At 40.6% G+C, this 20,510-nt stretch overlaps 1 protein-coding gene and 2 non-coding genes across 3 annotated transcripts; all 3 read right to left on the bottom strand.

The window, feature by feature from the left end:
- Positions 1-1,737: 1,737 nt before the first annotated feature.
- rps6kb2 (ribosomal protein S6 kinase B2) lies at positions 1,738-11,604 on the bottom strand. The gene is made up of 16 exons (XM_005816126.3): positions 11,411-11,604; positions 9,924-9,978; positions 9,812-9,849; positions 9,623-9,737; positions 9,138-9,206; positions 8,680-8,827; positions 8,528-8,585; positions 8,347-8,447; positions 8,179-8,269; positions 6,241-6,331; positions 6,001-6,108; positions 4,626-4,688; positions 3,786-3,863; positions 3,570-3,677; positions 3,378-3,490; positions 1,738-2,485 (listed from the first exon to the last, which is right to left on the bottom strand). The coding sequence occupies exons 2-16, from the start codon at positions 9,975-9,977 to the stop codon at positions 2,308-2,310; spliced, it is 1,413 nt and encodes a 470-aa protein (XP_005816183.1). The 5' UTR covers position 9,978; positions 11,411-11,604; the 3' UTR covers positions 1,738-2,307.
- Positions 11,605-18,718: 7,114 nt separating this feature from the next.
- trnak-uuu lies at positions 18,719-18,791 on the bottom strand. The gene has a single exon. It is a non-coding gene; the product is annotated as a tRNA-Lys (tRNA).
- Positions 18,792-20,312: 1,521 nt separating this feature from the next.
- On the bottom strand, positions 20,313-20,385 carry trnat-ugu. Its single transcript has one exon. It is a non-coding gene; the product is annotated as a tRNA-Thr (tRNA).
- Positions 20,386-20,510: the final 125 nt, after the last annotated feature.

Raw genomic sequence — 20,510 nt, 5'->3', positions numbered from 1 at the left:
CTGGTTCAAACTGGTTTCAGTTCTGTGACCAGAACTAAAACCAGGCCGGATCAGAACCGGCACCGGCTTTTTACCGCTGCTGCAAACAGAATTCAGTTTTACATAAATTCATTTACATAAATAATATCAGTTCATGGATTCACTCAGAGGAAGAGCTTAAAATTATTCAGAATTTTGAAAAATAAGTAGAGAAAAAGTTTCCTAATGTCAACATTAAAATAAATACTTAATGCATTTTTAATGCTTGAAATATTTTAGGCTGCAAATGCCTCCTGAAATTTGCCAAAACAAAAGAAAACCTCTTCATCTGCACCTAAATGATTTTTCTTCACTGTCTGACATTAAATGACCCTGAATTTTATTTTATTTTTTGGTTAAAATGACCATTTCAGTTTGATCAAATCCAGATTAATTTTACTTTGTTTGAAGTCAGAAATTTACATACACCTACAGATTACTGTCCCTTTAAAGAACAGGTTTCAAACTCCAGGCCTGGAGGCCCGCTGTCCTGCAACGTTTAGATGTTCCTCTGCTGAACCACCTGGACAGAATAATCAGGTCATTAAGACTCTGGGTCCAGGTCCTGGTCCTGTTCCAGGTTCTGGTTCTGGTCCTGGAGAACTGATCTACACAGGAGCAGGTAATTACGCCGTTTCATTCCAGTGTTTTGTACCTGTGGCTCATCTGAAACCTGCAGGACAGCGACTGGAGGACTGGAGTTTGATACCTGTGCACTAAGGCAAGACCAGCTGATGATGTCACAGCTTTATAAGCCAATGATTGGTTCATTCACATCACCTGAGGTAAACGGCACTTTGAACAAACCGCTTCCTAGTGTGACATCATGACCAATTTACAAAAAAAATAAGAAATCAGTCAAGATAAAAGAAGAGTTCAGACGGTTCTGTGGTCAGCCATGGTTCTGATCCGGTGAGGACCGGTTCTGTCTCCCACAGACCAACAGGTTCTGGTATGAAACGGGTCCAGTTAAAGACCTGGAGGAGACTGGGTGTGAAGCAAACCCCTGGGCTGAAAAGCCGCTCAGAGAGGAAGAAGCCACCAGTCCAAGTGGAACCAGAGCCAGACTTCCCTCAGGCTGGTGAAGTTTGATGGAGTGAAAACTGGACCTTTGGCTGCAGGAGGAACCGGTGCGCTTCACAAAGTAAACAGAGTCATTTTGAAACATTGAAGCAACATGACTGAGGAGGTTGATGCTCAGACCGTCTTCCTAACGCAAGAAAACTCAGCAGACCAAACTTCAGGACAACGTTTGGGCGGATCCGACCCGGTTCCACCGGTTCTGTTGGGAGGAACGGCTCAAATTTCCAGCAAACTTCTCTGAGAGGCTTGTGGAAGGAAACCCAAAACCTTCGACCCAAGTCCGTTTAAAGGGAAGTTCTGCCAAATGCTGAGAAAAAGATAAAAACTTTGAAGAAAATATTTTTGATAAAACAGGAAATATTCGGACCAGAACCAGACTGTCCCTGGTCATCCGGATCGTCCTGATTCCCGTTTAGAGGAGCTTCCTGAGCGATTCCCTGCTGGTTGGACTGAAGGGGAACTAAACACCTCTGATCCGTCACCAACGCAGTTTAACGTTGTAGTAACAGCTTCTGTGAGATCAACGGTTTGGTTTCTGATAGGACCGGTCCATCGGTCCATTCAGAACAAGTTTGGTAACAGACATGAAGATCCAGAGAAAAAAGAAAAGACAAACATGACATCCTGCTGCATGGATCATTCAGCAGATTTCTGTATACAGTCATTAAAGAATCTGTGTTATAATTTACAAACTCATCATTTCAAAGCTGAAGACAGTGATTGTTTTTCCTATTGAGTTTTTAGCTCCTGTCTCTTTAAGGCCCAGTCTGCTCTGATTGGTTAAATGTTCTCAACAGAACCAACAGGCAGACTGATGTCATCACGTTTTCTTTTTACATGCAGAAATAAATAAAAGCCACTAAAAGAACAGAAGGGTTAAAGTTTAACTTCCTGTCGACCTCTGACAGACTCATTACTGGAAAACCTTAAATCAGAGCTTCCTGTCTCTGTAATTAAACTCCACAGTTTCCAGTCCATCCATCACAAATCCCAACTCGACCCCATAAACACGCAGGGAAGCTGCTAAAGGAAAATCAATGCCTTCTTCTCCTTTAATTAGATTTAGAAGGAGTTCCTGTACAGCGGAGCCTCAGTCTACAGGATTTAGTCGTTTGGTTTCTTCAGAGCTTTAAATGAAACCTGAAGAAATGAGCCGACAGACGATGATCCATGGAGCAGACAGAATCCCTCTGGTTTTCCTGGGCCTCATCTGCGATGCTCCTTCTTCTTCTTGTTCCTGGAAGGCGTCTTGATGGGCCGACTCGCCGCGCCGTTCTCCAGCGGGCCGGGAGGCGGAGCGGCGGGCGGAGACGTGGGGGAGAACAGGTCCGCTTCCCCGTCCATGCTGGACTTAAAGGGCCCGGCCGGAGAGAACTTCAGAGGACTGAGGAGAAGAAAACAGAAATAACGTCTTCTAACCAACCCAAGGATTTCCTTCATCCCTCGACTTTAGTAAGGCAGACAAACTTTAAAAAATTATTTCTTCAAACAAAATGTAGCTGTTGAAATAAAGATTCAAATGACTTTTTCAAGTTGAAATGGAAATCAAAATCTTTATACGAAGTTAAGTTGTATGACTTTATTGTGATGACCCGTTTATTCACCAGTTTCCACAAAAATCAGTAGAAAACTGGAATTTAAGACTTTTTAAGACCACCATGGATGGATTTAAGACCCATTTCTCCACATTTCTCCATTTCTCAATGTATGAATGTCGTCCAGATTAAAGGCAATAAATTTCCACTTACCCAGGACAGATGAAAGAAGCTAGCTAGCCTGGTAACTAGTAAAGGCATGTTAGCAGCTAGTTAGCATTAGCCTGTCAAGTCTGAGTGAGACTGAAATGTTTGTCTAACAGAAACATCCTGAGAGAAAAAAATACAAAGACTTTACAAGATTAAATAGTGCTTTTAATGTGACTGACACATTAAAGGCCAACTTGGTTTTTAAAAGGAACTTTAGACATTTTAAGGCCTTAATTTTACACAAATTAAAGAATTACAAACTCTGCAACTTAATTTTTTTTTATTAAAAGAAATTGTGAAAGAGATGCTATAGTGGACATTATTAAATTGAACATTGATAATGTTTTCTGGGATGTTAATTAAATCCACCCAATTCATATTTTATATTTGTATTTAATTAATTTGTTGAAATCAGTTTTCATTTTTGACATTAAAACAGAAACATTTAGATTTTCAGAAGTAATAAAATGGTACAACATGAAGCAGATAAATACTTTAGCAGCCGCTGTGCGCTGCAGTACCACTTCCTACCTGATGGGGGTGCGCGGGCTGCTGTTGTGGCGGCGGACGTGACGCGATCGCGGCTCAAACGAGAATCCTTCCTTCAGACTCTCGAGGACCGACGGCGCCACGAAGGAGAACCCCTGCCGGAGGAAATGAAAACTAAAACAGCTGAAAGAAAAGAAGAAAAACGTTCCAGAATATGGAGGCTGATGGACTGACGGCGAAGGCGAGCTCAGCGCTGTGGCTCAGCCTGGTGTCGTCCGGACTGTCCACCGGCGTCTGTCTGGTGAACCTGGTGTCAAACTGGCTGACGTCTTCCTCAGAGTGCTGACAGGAGGGAAGGGAGACGCTCGGTTACAGCAGAACACGCTTCAAATGTGTGGAAAGAGGAGAAAGAAGCCACTAAAGTCAGAGCAACCATAGAAGAAGACCAACCAGCTGCGGTTTGTACGGCGGGTCCACTCGCTTGTTCAGCAGCTCCTCCCAGCTGATGTGTCTGAAGAACGGATGTTTCTGCAAAGAAACAGGAAAGAAGCCAGGGAAAGTTAACGATGCTGCCACACTTCGTTCAACCTTTAAATCAACTTTTCCACTGTTGGTAAAAACAAGATGCTGGAAGTTCAGAAACACTGAAACAGCATCCAGGATTCACACAGCAAAATCTGACAGTTAACGGAGAAAACAGCAGATCTGAATTAAAAGTCTACAAAAACAAACAAAAGCAACATTTTCACAAGCAGAATCGGTTCTGAACGGACAGAGGAGGAACAGAAACCTTTTAAACTTTTTAAACTCCAGCCTCTATGAGGAGGAAGCCGCTTGGATCCAGGATCCAGTTGTTCTGCGTCTCCTGACCCGATTCCCAGCCCAGGCCTGAAGCTGCATCCTGGTGCATTAAGGAGCGTTAAGTCAGATCCTTCCTGCCAGCAGCTGTCAGACTCCAGAACCTTCACTGCTCCCAACAAACCCAACATGTTTACAGCCCTGCTGCTGGTGTTTCTGAACTGGACTCCTTGATGTGCAGTACACATGAACATTATGTACACTAAAATAAAAAAGCATAATATTTGTATTTCTGATAACTGCACAGTATTTTTTCATGTTGTGATCTTGTACAGTATATTGTTGATCTTATTTTTGTTGTTTTTCATCGATATTTGGAAGATTTTGGATGTTTTGTGTGAACCTTCATCCAGATGCTGCTGTTACACCTGAACGTCCCCAGAGTGGGACAGCAGAGGACATTTCTGATCCAACACGACCTGCAGCGACTACCTGGATATCAGCAGCGTCGTCTTTCCCAGAGCCGAGTCTCTGAGCCGGATTCTTCTTCAGCAGCTGGAAAAAAATTCAACAGAGAAACTTTTAATGATTTCTGCAGCTTGTCTTCAAAAAACTCAAACTTGGGAAATAACTTTGTTTAGTGCCGTGTGTCGCTGTAACTTCATCTGACTGCCACATGCTTAGACTCTGTCTTATAATAGCTCTGTGTGTGTGGGTGTGTGTGTGTGAGGGAGGGTGTATTAATTACTTCACAATGATTTTCCACATCATTCTAACTTATTTTTCTGTCTTAGCATTTTAAACCTGTAACGCTGCAGGATTCAGTTCTGCCAGCAGGTGGCAGCGTTGCATCAGTTTCTCACAATGAGCCTCAGTATCAAGTATCTGTATCAAGCTAGAATCAGTCAGTAGTGAATAAAGGATAGCTATACAGAGTAGAGCTGCAGCTGGAGCCTAAATGTTAAACTCTGTGTTTCTGCATAAAGCAGAAGCATTTTGTTTAAATGACCTGTTCAGTTCATGACCTGTTCAGTTCATAAACTGTTCAGTTCATAAACTGTTCAGTTCATGAACTGAACAGGTCATGAACTGTTCAGTTCATAAACTGTTCAGTTCATGAACTGTTCAGTTCATGAACTGTTCAGTTCATGACCTGTTCAGTTCATGATGATATTTTATTTAAACTCAAATGTGAAGAAATCCATTTCTCTACATCATTCTAACTTATTTTTCTGTCATTTAGCATTTTAAACCTAAAAAATGCTAATATATTAGCATTTTTATTATATAGAGATATATTAAAGATATATTATATATTAAGATGTATTAGATATATTAAGATATATTAATTTAATATCTCAATTTTCATGTTCATCTTAAACACACAGCTTACATGTGCTGAAATCTGACATGATTCATAACATCTGAGTTTTGTTTTCATGTTGCTTTGTGGCAACAATAAACACATTCCTGGTTCAACAATAACTTCTAATTACTGTAAACAGAAATATGAAAAACCGCTCCAGGCTGAGTGGATCAAACTGAGGACTGGATGTGGAATAAATGTATTTTTCATAGTTACAACATGAGCAGGTTTCTCTTTCTGAAGGAGATTAGGGAGCAGAAATCTGGAAACATTGATAGCATTTTGGTAAATAACCAAATATAACAGAGAAATAGTTTTAAAAAGTCCAATAATTGATTGATTATTGTAAAAAAAAAATATCTTTTTTTTCACTTTATGGGCTCTATGTTTGAATGTATTCACTTTAGCATTAAAACCAATGTCAAATCACAGGGTGTGTATTTTTAAATGGCGTGTGTGTGTGTGTGTGGGTGGGTGGGTGTGTGTGTGTGTGTGTGAGACCTTTTTGATCATGTCTCTGGCATCGACCGTGATGTACGGAGGAAGACTGACTTTACACTTCAGGATCTTGTCGATGGTCTTCTTCCTGTTCTCAGCTGTGAACGGAGGCTAAACGGAAACATTTCAGACAGACGCTGCTTAGCAACAGGAATCAGAAGAAACTATAAAAACATAAAAATAAGACTTTGACACAGCAGGTGGGACTGATTCACTGTTTCCATGCTTCTTCTCTCAGCTTACCGATCCAGTCAGCATGTCGTGCATCAGCGCGCCGAGGCTCCACCAGTCCACGGCTCGGTTGTGACCCGACCTGGTGAGGATCTCTGGAGCCCTGCAGCACAAACAAAGTTTCTCTAAAAGCTCAAACACATACGAGTCCTGGGTTTGTGTTTAGACCAGTGTTTGTGGATGGCTGCAGGTGGTGCAGTTGGTCTCATTGGTTTTTTTTTTTTTTTTTTTTCCTTTCGAAAAATATTTATTGTTACTGTAAACATTTAAAAAATTACATTATTTCAGTTATACAGAAATTTTCAGGAACTTACAATTTCATCAGTTCAGACTAAAAGAAGCTAAGAACAAGAATATAAAATACAAAATCTCTGTGTGTTAAAAAGTTGAGCAGGACCGGGGTGACTCCTTCCAAAGTCCGGAGCCGTCCCGTCCTTCCAGACAGCGCTGGTGCTCAGAGGGGATCCCACCCTAAAGCTCCTTCCCTCCTGCCTCACCCGGAGAGCCGGGCCGCCGCTGCTTGGACCTCTGCTCGTGGAGCGCCGGCTCCTTCGTCCACGGAGGCGCAGGCGATTCTTCTTGGTGGCTGTGTCCTTGGCGCGCCACCTGCAGCCCTTGATGTTGTTCTTTTTGCTGCCGCCATCCGGATCACAGCCACTGGGGGCATCTGCCTGCGCCTGCTCACCAGCAAGTTTCTGGAGGTCCAAATGGCGTCTTTGATGGTGGCTGGGGTGAGCCACATCTCAGCGAAGTCTTTTTTAGTCATTTTCTGCTGGCTCACCCCGTACAGCACTAGCTGTGCATGGAGGACCTCCCTTGCTGGCAAGTGTGGGAATTGCAAGGAGCCGGTTTTCGCCCACAGGTCCACAGCAGCGCTGCACTCCCACAGCAGGGGCCTCACCGACTCCGGCGCGCCACAACCGGGTCGGGGGCAGATGGACGTTGCAGACATGCCGCGGGAGCATAACGGCTCTGACCGGCAGGATCCCATGAGCCACCGTCCATGACATCCTGGAGTCTGTTTGGAAGGACGGGACGGCTCACGTTGCGCCAAACGGTGGAGGCGTCTCCGTGCAGGAGGCCGCGCACTGGAGTCACTGGTCTCATTGGTGCCTAGCAGCACCAAGGCCCTGGGTTTGAATCCCAGCCTAGCGTCTTTCTGCATAGTCTGCAGGTTCTCTCTGGGTACGCTGACTTCCTCTCACGGTTCAGAACCATGACTGTTGGGTTAAGTGGTCTGTAAATCTCCCTCAGGTATGAGAGTGAACGGTTCTGTCCAGTGTGTCTCTGTGTGATGGACACTGTGATCATTTTGGGTTTTTTCTGGTATTTCTGGTATTGCTGTGGCGCTCTGCAGCAGCTGTAGTTTCAGAAACTTCAATAGATGACAAAGACTGGACTAACTGCCTCATTCATTCATAGAACGTCACAATATTCATAACAATCATCAAATAAGAAAATATTTATCAAAATATGTCTCCTACAATGGAAAGTATGTCAAATTTAACTGTCTAATAAAGAAAAATTCATTTAGTCTTGAAAGAAACCAAACTGTTTATAGATTCACATGTAGGGAGAATATTTTACACATCAGAACATCTGCAGTTTCCTTAGCTTTATTTTATAGAAATCAATAAGATATTCAGACGATATTCTGTGACAGATTCCAGCCACTGGAACGGTCTGGTTTTAACACGACTCAGTGCAGAGCGTCACTAGCTACCGCGGCTAACAGACGCTGTCCAGCCCAGTTACCTTCATCTCTGATTGCCTGGTGAAGAGAAAACATCCTGAAATGTGAGTTTGAACTTGATCACAAACCCAAAGCCACCAGTTAGTAGCAGACCCTTGGTGCTTCCAGTCATTTTAAACAACCAAATATTATGTTTTCTGAATTTTTCTGTTCTTCAGGTTCAGGTGTTTTTGTGTGGAGTGTGTGCAGTTACCCACATGTACTCGATGGTGCCGCAGAAGGTGTGTGTGATGGTTCCATCATGGATGGACTCCTTACTGAGGCCAAAATCAGTCAGCTTGATGTGCCCTGACCACGCAGAGATCAATACAATCATCTGGATGTGATTATTGCTTATGGATATTAACCTGTGCAGCCTGCCTCACCTTGATGACACAGCATGATGTTCTCAGGCTTCAGGTCTCGGTAGATGATCCCGTTGGAGTGCAGGTGACCCAGGGCCATCGTGATCTCTCCCAGGTAGAAGCTGGAAAACAGTTCAACCCCGTCACCTGAAAGGATCACCATGACGATGCTCTCTGACCTCAACGCAGACAGAGATCTCACCAGGCCGTGTCCTCCATAAAGATTCCCTCCTTCTCCAGTTGCATGAACAGTTCTCCTCCTGGTGACCCAGAGAACAGCTGAAGGTCACTACCATCATCATCATCACCATCATCAGGCTTCACCATCATCATCATCAGGCGTCACCAGCTTACCGCTCAGACACTCCAGGATGAGGTAGAGCTTTCCTCCCGTCTGGAAGGCGTACAGCAGGTCCACGATGAACGGGTGTCTGACCTTCTCCAGGATCTCGCGCTCGGCTCGGGTGTGAGCCGTGTCTTTGGCGTTACGAACGATCTTAGCCTGCAGGAGTCAGGGAAATGTTTAAACAAAGGTCTAAATATTAAATAGTTCATTTTTACTGTCCACTTTTCATGTTTTGAACCATTTCTCTGTCAGTTGTCTGCAACGCTCTTCTTTTACCGTCTCACTCACCTGTATCTCATTTTTCTGACTCAGAGCATTTCTCCCTTCAGTAATTTATCCTATTTTTTTCACTTCTCTAAAACTGTTTGTGTTTTATGTCACAAACTTTCCCGTTATTGACACAATTCTGTCCAAATCTGAACCGAAAATAAACAATGGAGACAGCCCAGGTCCAGCACCAACTTACCTTCTTCAGGACCTTCATGGCGAATATCTTTCCTGTTTGGGGACCTTGAACCTTCCTCACTTGGAAAACCTTAAAGAAAGACGGAAGTTAAAGAATGTTAAAATAGTTCAGCACAAAACTCCTGATTCAGTGATAAATATACAGACCAGTCTGCCAATCCACGTCACTTCAACCGAACCCAGACCGAGGCTAGTAGGCGGACCGGAGTTTGGTCGGCATCAGAGTTTGATTACGCATTCACACCTCCCCAAACGAACCCGACCTTCTAGACAAACGGACTGCAGCTGGAATAAACCGGACTGAAGCGGGCTGGTGGTGTGCATCCTAAAGCAGCATGGTTCTACAAGTCTTCACTGAGATGTTGTGCTACCAAAACGCCAAAACTGTTCTCTCTCCGTTTCAGTCTTTTTTTAAAGGTGGTTGAGCTGATGACTTCATGACAGACGTGTTGTGAAACCAGACACCATGAGCAGAGCACGGCTCACCTTGCCATAGGCCCCTTTGCCCAGAACGGTGAGGAGCTCGAAGCAGTCCGGTCCAACTCTCTCGCTGTCTCTGTTCACGTTTTCACTGGTCAGCTCCACCTCCTCCGTCTGACCGCTGCCATGACATCACAGCAGGAGAAATCAGCTTGCTGCAGCATCTACATCTGTCTGGGCTTCGTCTGAACTCACCTGTCAGGTTCAACAACTGTCACCTCACACGCGTCCTCCTGGAGGTGAAAGGTTAGAGGTCACTACTTGTCTTTGTTACATCACGGCGGTGCGTGATCCAATCATTGCTCACCTCTGTGTCGCTGCCGTCCTCCGTCTCCAGGTCGATGTCAAACACTCCTGCCATCCTAAAAAACAACATATCAGATATCATAAATCAGTTTATTTGAACTTTGGTTTGTTACAACTATTTCAGAACTCCTCTTTAAATCACCATCTGGCCAAATATACAGACAGATGTTGGAGTAGGGGATATGATCCAATATGATGGACAGAAAAGATGGTTTGAACATGAAACTAGCATAGTAGCAAAACCCCCTAAAGTTAATGTTACGCTGCATTGGATCAAGGTTTATTTCCACACTACTGACTCTAGGACCTGGTAGAGGTCAGCCAAAATAGGAGTTGGGTGTTTTTTGTAATCAAACTACAGCAGTGATGTTTGACGGCCAAGGACAAAGTCACATTTCTGATTACAGGATGAAAAAACCCCAAATAAAATCAAGTTTATCAAAGCTAAACATAATCATGTTTCTGTAACATGGACACCACTGGACCACATCAAGAGAAAGCCACAGTAGCACCACACAGACTGCTGATGAATAGAACTAAGCAATATTCCTTCTGACACAAAAGTAGCTGAGGTTCAGGTGGAGGTCAGGGAGTACATTGTTTAAAAAAAAAAAAAGAAACAGCAGCAGAGTCACAACAAACAAACTGCAGCCCGCAGCAACACGCAGCTGCTGCAGGTCATGGAGCAAGTTGTTCAAACAGAACCGGAGGTGAAAATAGAGGCAGGAACCTGACATAAAGGTGGAGACACTAAACAACAACCTGCATTCCTGCTACTGACAGGCCACGCCCACCTGCTGCTCACCTGGTTTCACAGCCTGTATAAAACTGCAAATACATAGTCAGTTTTAATGTTTTCTTCCGTTTTAAAGGTTCCAGCTTCTTTTCGTCCTTAAGTTTAGTTTAAATTCAACTAAATTACAAAATAAAATAAAAACCCAAAAAGCTACAATGTGCTTCAAGTTTCCTCGAGGTAGGAACTGTAAATCAAACTAAAAATAAAAAAGGTTTTACAAGATTAACCCTCAAGCACAAGTCCCTAATTCTTTATTCAATCTTTAACAAACTAATTTTACTCAGATTTTGATCACTAGTAAATTAAATCTCTATTTTAAAATTACAAAATGGAGGAAAATATAAACAAAACACAAAAAAATGTAAACACTTGGATTTTAAGTGTTTTTCTTAGAAAATAATATATTTAAATTTCAACCAAGTCAAAAATATATGGTGGTGTCACTTGGACCGAAACCAGAAGATTCAGAACAACGTGTTCATGATAAAAGGTTCCGTTCGGACTGGACTCCCAACAGACCAGATAAAAGCTGATATTCCTGGGTTTTCTATAGAAAGTATCTGACTGAGAAGAATATTAACTGTTATTACGACGACTGGTAATAAAAACTTGCTCTTCCTGACTCTGTCAGTGGCAGGAACGAGCTAACTGCTAGCACTGACAGCTGACAACAAGCTAATGCCAAGGTTCACCTCGGATCGCTCCGTCTTCCGGTGCCTTCCGCTCTCTTCCGGTCCTCTCAGTCCGTCACTTTAAATTCGGAACAGTTCTTAAACTGTCAGAACCAGCAGGGCTTTCATCGCTGTGTAACAGATAGCAGCGCAGTCAGCTGGTCGGACTCCTGTCAGCAGGACGCCATGAAGCCGCTTCGCGCTGCGGACAACTCCCCAGTAAGGAGGGCAGCGATTGGTTGTTCTAAAAGTAGCAGGTAGTTGCGTAATGACGCAATTACTCGATTTACATATGGTCTAATTAAAATGCGTAACTTTTGTGTTTTAACAACTTTTGTAAAGTATGGACGTCTTTACATGTTAGCTAGAGAAACGTGAAAAGAAGGAGAATTACAAAGAGTTCCTTGATGCCTTTTAATACGTCATAACCTGTCAGACCAACATATTTTACGAACATATTTTTATTTCTGTTAAGTTTAGGAACATACAGGGAACTTATTTTTTGTTTACTAGCAGTTTGGATAGAGACTCACCCATTAGAGCAGGAATGACTGGGCAGCTTGTGACTGTTCTAGGAAGGGATTTGACATAAAGTATTCTCTAAATACATTTGTCCAGCTCAGTCTAAATTATTCCTACATGGATTGATAAAAGACATTACCCTTGGATAACATTTTATTTGCAAATTTGAAGATCACCATTGGCAACAAAAGAAAATAAAGCACATCTGTCAGAGTTATGTAATTTAAATTATTTTTGATTGAAATGAATCTGAATCATCCGTCTTCCATCCCACCCATTCTTCAATTGGCAACACAGACAAAGCAAAAGTTGTGGTTTAAAGATTTCTGTTTATTTAGTTCTATTATATCTCTGTTATGTGTTTTTCATAACTTAGCTTTCAAAATACCTGCTAGTTTTGTGGCTTTCATTTCCTCTTTTGCCATTTCACACTTTAAGCACGGAAGCACAACAAAACCCAGTTCATGCTTCCCTAAAAAAAGTTTATCTAGAAATGAAACCCCAAAATGAAAAACCTACAACATAACACAGACATGAACTTTGAATTGATCTTGATTTTATCTCAAACAAAGCTGAAGGAGGTTTTAGGAACGGGGCATCAAACCGAATAGAGAAGTGGGCTTTCAGTGGAAAGAGTGGGCTCAGGGGCTGTTAAAAGGAAGTCAGTGTGGTCTGCAGAAACTAAAGCTGCTCTCACCTACACAACAATAAACCAGATGAAAGCAGACTGGATTATCATGATTCTCATTTGTAAGTAATACAAAAATCTTTTACTTTCTGATAGATTCAAGTTTAGTCAGTGGAATCAGTAAACCTCCACACAGTGGGATCATCTCAGCTACTTTTAATAAATATGTGGCTTTTATTACAATCTTTGATGAAGATGTGGGATCAGAACATTGAATTATGGCAGCAGTTGGCATAAAGATATGCATTTTACCATCCTAACCATGAGGAAGATGTAAAAGAATTTCTAAAAAATATTGAAATCTAAAACTAAATAAACATCTACAAACTGAAGCAGAAAAAACAGAACCAGGATCTTGAGGGACAAGAACAACAGCATTTGTTTTTTAATTAAATGGATAAAGCCTCTTTGAATACCAAAAAGATCCAAAGTTTGGTGGCTTAATAAACATTTTTTATCCAACTACTTGGTGCCTTCAGTGAATCATGATTTAAAGACTGAGCAGATCGGAGAACTCAAATGTCTTCAAGCATTCACCTATTTCACATTTGGTGAAAACCTCACGTCGTGATGTAGAGCTCCATCACATTTTAGGAAAAAAATAGTCACTATATTATTGCTTCAAATAGAATTGCTTGCTACTGATCTAAATAATCAAATATTAGGTCCAAGCAATAAGTACTCTGTTAATTAGGGTTCAATAAAATTAGCAGCTTTATGTTGATAGAATAGAATTATTTTCTCACAGTGAGAAAATTCAGGTGTAACAGCAGCAAAGTGACAGAAAATCGAGGAATGCACAATTTAAAATGATGTAAATATACTAAAAACAAAGACCAGGAATAATTAATAATATAAAATACTGTGTAGTTATAAAAAATAGAATACTCTGATCCCAAGGAATGCAAAGCTGAGTTGGATAACTTTAAAAGTAAAAATGTTCAAATGTTTTGTGTATTTGTGACAATAAAAACAGTGCAAACAACAGCAGAAATGTAAACAACTGTTGAGTTTGTAGTCAAGCCGACTGGGAGCAACAAATCATGACTGAGGGCCCAGTATGACCAAAATACCTATGGGGCCCAGCGGCCATGTTGGCTGGGACTGTCGGTGCCTGATCATCATACCTAACTACCAGGTTCTCCAACACTTAATACTATATTTCCTCTGTATGGAGTCCCTGTCTCTGAACGGTCCTGTGGGTGAAACAATCCCCAGTAAACCAGCCGTTCCCTCACTTCCTCTGTCATCACCTCAAGTACTCAAGGCTAGACAGCCTCAATTCTCCCAAGAGGAAACCCTGGAAAACTACCTGAGCAGGGTAAACCTTAACTTCCTGATTGAATGTTACTTCCTGGTTGCCCTATCCATCTATCGGGTCTCCATCAATCAAGTTCCGATCCTGAGAAGCTGTCCCATTCCTGCTTACACATTACTATTGTCAGTAAAAATGTTTCTGGGTCATGGTTTCTGTTTGGGTCCAGAACGTACTAAGAATGTTACATTTAAATCCATTCCGATAACAACCAGCCGCTGTTCTTCACATTTTCTCTGGTACTGTCAGAAAGTTGTTTGTTTTGTCTAAACTTGTTCTGCTTTGGCCCATTTGATCCCCTCCAGGTTTTATTACCACGTCCGGCTTTTGGATGCTGTTGGTTCCAGCTGCTGAGGTCCAGCAGGTCCACTTTGGTTCAAACGTCACTCTGGGGTGCAACATCTCCTACCTGTACGACACGACAACGTGGCTTAAACAAAACCCAGACCTCATTCCAACCATGGTCCTCCACGCCAGCCTCCGGGAGGGACGGCCGGTTGAGAGTAGGCCAGAACTTTAAGTCCTGATCCAGAAGGATTCAATTTGTTTGTGACAGTCCAAACTAAACACTAACAACTACAATCCATGTTTTCAGTGTTTCAGCTCAGTCTTCGTCATTCAGCGAGTCTCATGAATCGGTCTCTAGCGCTGAAGATCACTGGTGTTGAAGTGGGGGATCTGGGCCTGTATTACTGTATTGCCAACATGAATGGACGTGTGATCATTGGAAAAGGAACACGGATTCATAGTAAGCATTCCCGCCCTCATTTATGACATTGCATGATGCAGAACATCTGGATTTTCCTGAAACATAAAACTTTGGATTTCCTTTTGGAGGACTGTTTAAGGATCAAAATATTTTCCTATCTGCAGTAACCTACCTGATATGCTGACATCATTAGGCTTCAGCCTTTATACACTGATTGCAACATCTATGTTTTGAACTTCTAGGGATGACAAATGCAAAAAAATTGCAGTTTATGTGGAGTTAATGAGTTTCCCCTAATGCTAAAGAAAAGTTCAACAAACCCCAACAGGTTCTTCTAACCCTTCCTAGATTTATAGGTTTGCTTTTCTTAGGCTACATTCACACAGCAGGAAAATGTGACCCAAATCTGACTTTTTCACAAACAATTTGAACAATTCTAATCTTTTCACTTCGCAAAAAATCAGATTTGTACATTTAATACAGCTTTTACGTCATTAATCTGAGACATGCATCATTATTCTGCACCAAAAGAAGCCCGACGCTATAAATCTGGATGCAATCAATGGGTGAAAGTTATTATTATTATGAACTTATGAAGGTAGTCTGAGTCAGTGAAGCGCACCACATCCTAATCCCTCCACTCCTGGTCCGACTCCACATCCAGACGTCTTTATAGAAGCAGTCAGTGCTCCACTAAACGCCGTTGCTGTGATTTCTTTTCATCAGCTTCCTGCATCTTGTTATGATCTTGTGACGATACTCACATCGCTGAATAACTTTGACATGAATCTATAGATGACAGCATCCATCAATACTTCTGTAAACAGAGCGCTGCTGTGTGGCGCCAACGTTCTTCTTCTGTGCTTGGGAGTCGTAAACTGTTCACACAGAAGTCTGATTGCGGTTGCATTTAATTAGTAGCATGAACTAATGCATGAGCCACACAAAAAATGACATATTTCAGCAAAAAAATCCAAATTGAGCATGAAGGCCTGCTGTGTGAACATAAGCTAAGGCCATTGCTGATGTCTTTCCATCCTGGCATTGTGTTACCACACACAATGCTTCAGAGCAGCAATCTGTCAAACTTCCTGCTCTCAAAGAGCTGATCCTCTGTCTGCTACCTTCTTAAATCACATGCTTCAAAGCAGCAGGGGTCTACTTAGTTTTTCATACACTGCTCCTCTGTTTTGACTAGTTTGGCAGTTAATCAGAATCAGAATAACAAAATCTGTTTTTAGATTATCATCACCATCAAAACCACAAACAGACATTTCAGTAACCTAGTTACTTTCTCTCTGAAGCGGAGAGACTTTTTATCTCCTGATAGCTCTTTGTATTTACCATGACTCTACAAGATGACATACAATGCATTGTTTTATGAGGTACTGTTATTAGAATAAACTGTAAACAAGCAGTGTATTTTTACATTTAGGTTAATGTTGTGTCCTTGGATGTGTGCACTTCCAGATTCCTCCCAGTTTCTGTTCCAGCACTGGTATTCTGCAGCTGTGTGTTCTGGGTTGCTGATTATGATTATGACGGTTTGCGTCACTCACTGGAAAACCAGACAGAGGAAGAGAAAGACCACCAACAGGAACTACAGCAAACAAACAACTAAAATACAAAACGGTGCCACAGCACAGCGAGTTTTCACACTGCAATCATTCAGTTAGCCTATTTCACATATATGGACCCACTATGAGGCTAAATTGTTTATGTCCTTACAAATATCACAAGGATATTATTTATTTTCTTTGTATTTTGTTCTTGCTTGTGTTTTTATTTATGCATTTAGTTTGTGTAATTTTGTTGTGAGTAGTTTAATGCAGCGAAGCCTGCAGCTTTCTCAAGAAAATACTTTATTTATTTGTTATACTTGTTGTACTTTGTAAAGATATTCAATATAAAACCAACAAAAAGCTTGAAGGATATCTCTGGTATTGACTTCCTTTTGTTACTTCCTCCCCTTATTTTTCGGGGATATGATAGGTATTTTGTTTACCTAAATACAAAGAAATAACCACAGACAACGTTCATGAGTTTTCAACCAAGCTTCTGCAGAAGGAGAAAACATAGCAAACCACTTCTTCAAGGTGTTTACCATCTGACTGCCTGCAGCAGAGCCTGTCTTTTTGTTAAGCAGGAGAAAGAAGGGAGTCAAGAGTGAAATGTGGGAGAGAGATAAATCAAAGAATGGCTATTCTGAAACAAGGAAGAACTACATTCTACACACAAGCAGTTTAAGGAGTAACCCAAGATAAGAAGCAGCTGCAGCTTCAAGGTTTAGGGAAAAGGCAAGTTTTGTCTTTCCCACGGTTTAACAAATTCCTCCTCTCTAGGGTGTGAATACTAAAGACTTATGTAAGAATGATAACAAAACATAATTATTCTAACAGGATACATACTTAAACATTCAACTGTTTTAATTAATTCAATCCTCATTTTGAAATGGAGAGATATTATTAATTATTATTATTAGTAGTAGCAGTAGTAGTAGTAGCTGCAGCAGTAGTATTACAGTGATTCTTGAGAAGAGAGACAAAACAGGTCCTATGGATAAAGCACAAAATATTAATAAAATATACACAAAATATATTTTTTTCAAAAATCTGACTAAACTAACCTGGGCCATGTGAGCACAACAATGTTTGCCGAATATTTTTTATTTTAAACATTGTAGTAGGTGGATGGTGTCTGTAAAATCCCTTGTCCTGGAGCAGAACTCAATACATTATAATAGTTTAAAACAATTAAAGGAATACTAAGATAATATATTATGAAAATTAAGTATAAGTATTTGGATAAATAATTATAAAAGTATCAATAAATTGAATTAAAAATAATTTTTTAATATATGTTCATACTCAGGCATTATTGGGGGGCATCAGAACCTCTGAGGACCCCATGACGTCTTCCTTTCTCTTCCTAGGCTAACAGGGCTAGGCTAGGCTAGTTAGCTTATGTTATACTTTAGTTTTTTTCTTCTGTTTAATTCCTAACTTGTTCATCACAACCATGATGTGTCAACACCATAACTGACAATTTACAAAACTTTGATGAAATTTTGTGAAAAAAATGTTTAATTTCTGTAAACTGTAAAGATTTCCTGGACCTGATGAGCTACAATATGGCCTCCTTCAGAATAACATCATATAAATGGAGGTAGTTTGTCATTTTGTCAACTCCATCAGAGTTTTTAACTGACATTGTGACTCTTTCAGTGATAATGTTGACAAATCTCACTTAAATGTGTAATTAATTCATTTTAATTCATTTTACATAAATGGCATTACTTCACATGTATCAAGTTTTTCTTTTTACTAACTTTGTCACCACCTTCAGTTGTTCTGTGTTAACTCCGTCAGATGGACTTTATGTTGTTCTTTGTTTTAAATATTTATTTTATTTCTTGAGAAGCACTTGTCTGTAAAACTGAGTAAAAATATCACTAATGGGGTCATTAAAACTAATTTTATATTTATTTTTGTCAGATAGTTTTGGGTCAGGTCCATTAAAAATGTAATTTTCAAAAAAGAAATTTAGAACTGGGAGCCTGCACCTTAGCATCTTTACACTTCCAAAACATTTTTGTCATATTTGTATACATAAGCTTGAGAAACAATTGCAGCATTTTGGGGGGAAATTTAAACCCATTTTGTCCCACTTCTCAAGAATCACTGATTAGTATTTTATCCCGACATCACATCTCTTTGGGGGTCTGTATTTGGAGCTTTTCTCGACCGTTTACTTCGTCCAGAACACACGGACCGCATCATTTCCACGCCTGTGAGGATAACGGGGCGCCGGATGGGTGGAGTTTTCTGTAACTTCCACTATATATAACCACCATCACTCGGATGATGAGTCGATCATGTGACTGAAGGCATCACTAAAGGATTTCTTTAAATCAGTGTCAAGTGTTGGAAAGGAAAGTCATGAGATTGGCTGTTCATTTCAAGCCCTTGTTTCTCGCTCTGATTCCTAGCAGGTTAATTTACGGTCAGGAATAGCGGAACTATTCCCAATCTAGGTTTTTAAACGGAACGGAACAATTTTAGGCCGATACTGACGCTCAGACAGAAAAAAAGCTGCCGCCCGAACAGGGACTTGAACCCTGGACCCTCAGATTAAAAGTCTGATGCTCTACCGACTGAGCTATCCGGGCTCTGAACAACGTGAGGAAGATGATGGAAAATATTCCTATAGACAGCGAATTCTGTAGTATTTTTATTTCGGTTCTGACCCAACTATCGCCACTGAGCGGGGTAAACCTCATATCCATTATAATCTGTATTACAATCAGCTCTACCGTCTCATATGTTGCGCTTCGTCTTATAATTTTGTTCATTCTCCTGTTTAAACATTCTGACACTCAAATAGCAATTTCAGAAAGTATCAAGAAAGATAGTTGGATAGTATACCGATACATTCGTCTTTGACTCCTAACAACGGCGCAGCAAACACGTGAATGAAACTCCAAAACACACAAAAAACCCAAATGCAACCCAAAAACACTGCAAACAAAAATGCTGCCAGCACAGAAATCAGTAGCATAAACCTACAACCAACAGCAACCGAAAAAAGGAAACCAACTCACCTGAGGACAAAGCTGTAGGAGAGGGTAGGAAAAAAGAATAATGGTGGATCAGACCTGTAGGCTCAATATGGAGTCACAAGATGACATAATTATTTACCTGGAACAACCTGAGGACTAAAGAAGGAACCTCAGAAAATCAAAGACTGGTGTGTAAACTGCAGTTATCCCTGTATGGACTTAAAGAGTAAACATAAGTAAGGCCAGATTTAGGCTAGTAAGTAACTTCATATTCATAAAGATATATGCCTATTTTGTCCACTGTTGACTGCAATAAAGTAACACATAATGTTAATATGGGAGTAATGATTTTAAATTAGTTTTTAATTGTACTTTTATAATTATTACAGTAAAGATTTCACCATGTAGTGATTTCATATTAACTTCCTACTTATACCAAAAAGGTTTTTTTCAAGTACCTTAACCTCCTGAGACCCGGGCTTTTGTTTGATGTGCATTTTTTATGTCTCCTTACTATTTGGGATTAGTATGACCTAATTTTAGTTGAAATTAAATTTTAGCTTTCTATGTGCTCTTGAACTATGTCAAAACCAATGCCCTCATATGAGGACAATGGGTCTGTTTTTGCATATACATTTCTCCTTGTCATTTGGGATCATAAGGACCCAATTGGCCTAAAAATGAAATTTCAGCTTTCTACAATAAGTGGTTATCTCAAAACCCAATGTCCTCAGACGAGGACATTGGGTCTATCTGTGTGACGATAAGACCATTCAATCAATGTTATTATTTACATCTGTGTTTACAAAAATGTAATGTCCTCATATGAGGATGCAGGGTCTCAGGAGGTTAAAGAAGAACATGATCAATATTGGTAATTTATTCTAAGCATCCAAATTGTGACTATTTTAGGCCAGCATATTCATTGTAAAGTGTGGAACAGTTATTTATAATTTGAGCTCTGTGACAAAAACAGAAATAGATTTTATTGTTACAAATATTAAACAGAAACAAGCAGAAACATAAGGCCTTAGCTGTGTACTGCGCTATAACAAATCATTCCCTCCAAACGTACACAGTTGATAACATGTGCAGGTAAGTAAAATAAATTTTAATTGAAAAAGAAACCACAGGCCCCAGCGAGATTTGAACTCGCGACCCCTGGTTTACAAGACCAGTGCTCTAACCCCTGAGCTATGGAGCCTGAGATACCGGACATGACGTCATTTTTACTTAAATCTTATCAACAAGTGGAATATAGTCACGATGATGTGTATACTTTGTTTCTCGTGGTTTAGTGAAGTAAAATGTTCGGATTCAAGGATATTT

This window comes from Xiphophorus maculatus, chromosome 5 (genome assembly GCF_002775205.1).
Source record: "Xiphophorus maculatus strain JP 163 A chromosome 5, X_maculatus-5.0-male, whole genome shotgun sequence".
Classification (NCBI taxonomy): Eukaryota; Metazoa; Chordata; class Actinopteri; order Cyprinodontiformes; family Poeciliidae; genus Xiphophorus; species Xiphophorus maculatus.
This window is presented reverse-complemented; position numbering and strand designations above follow the sequence as displayed.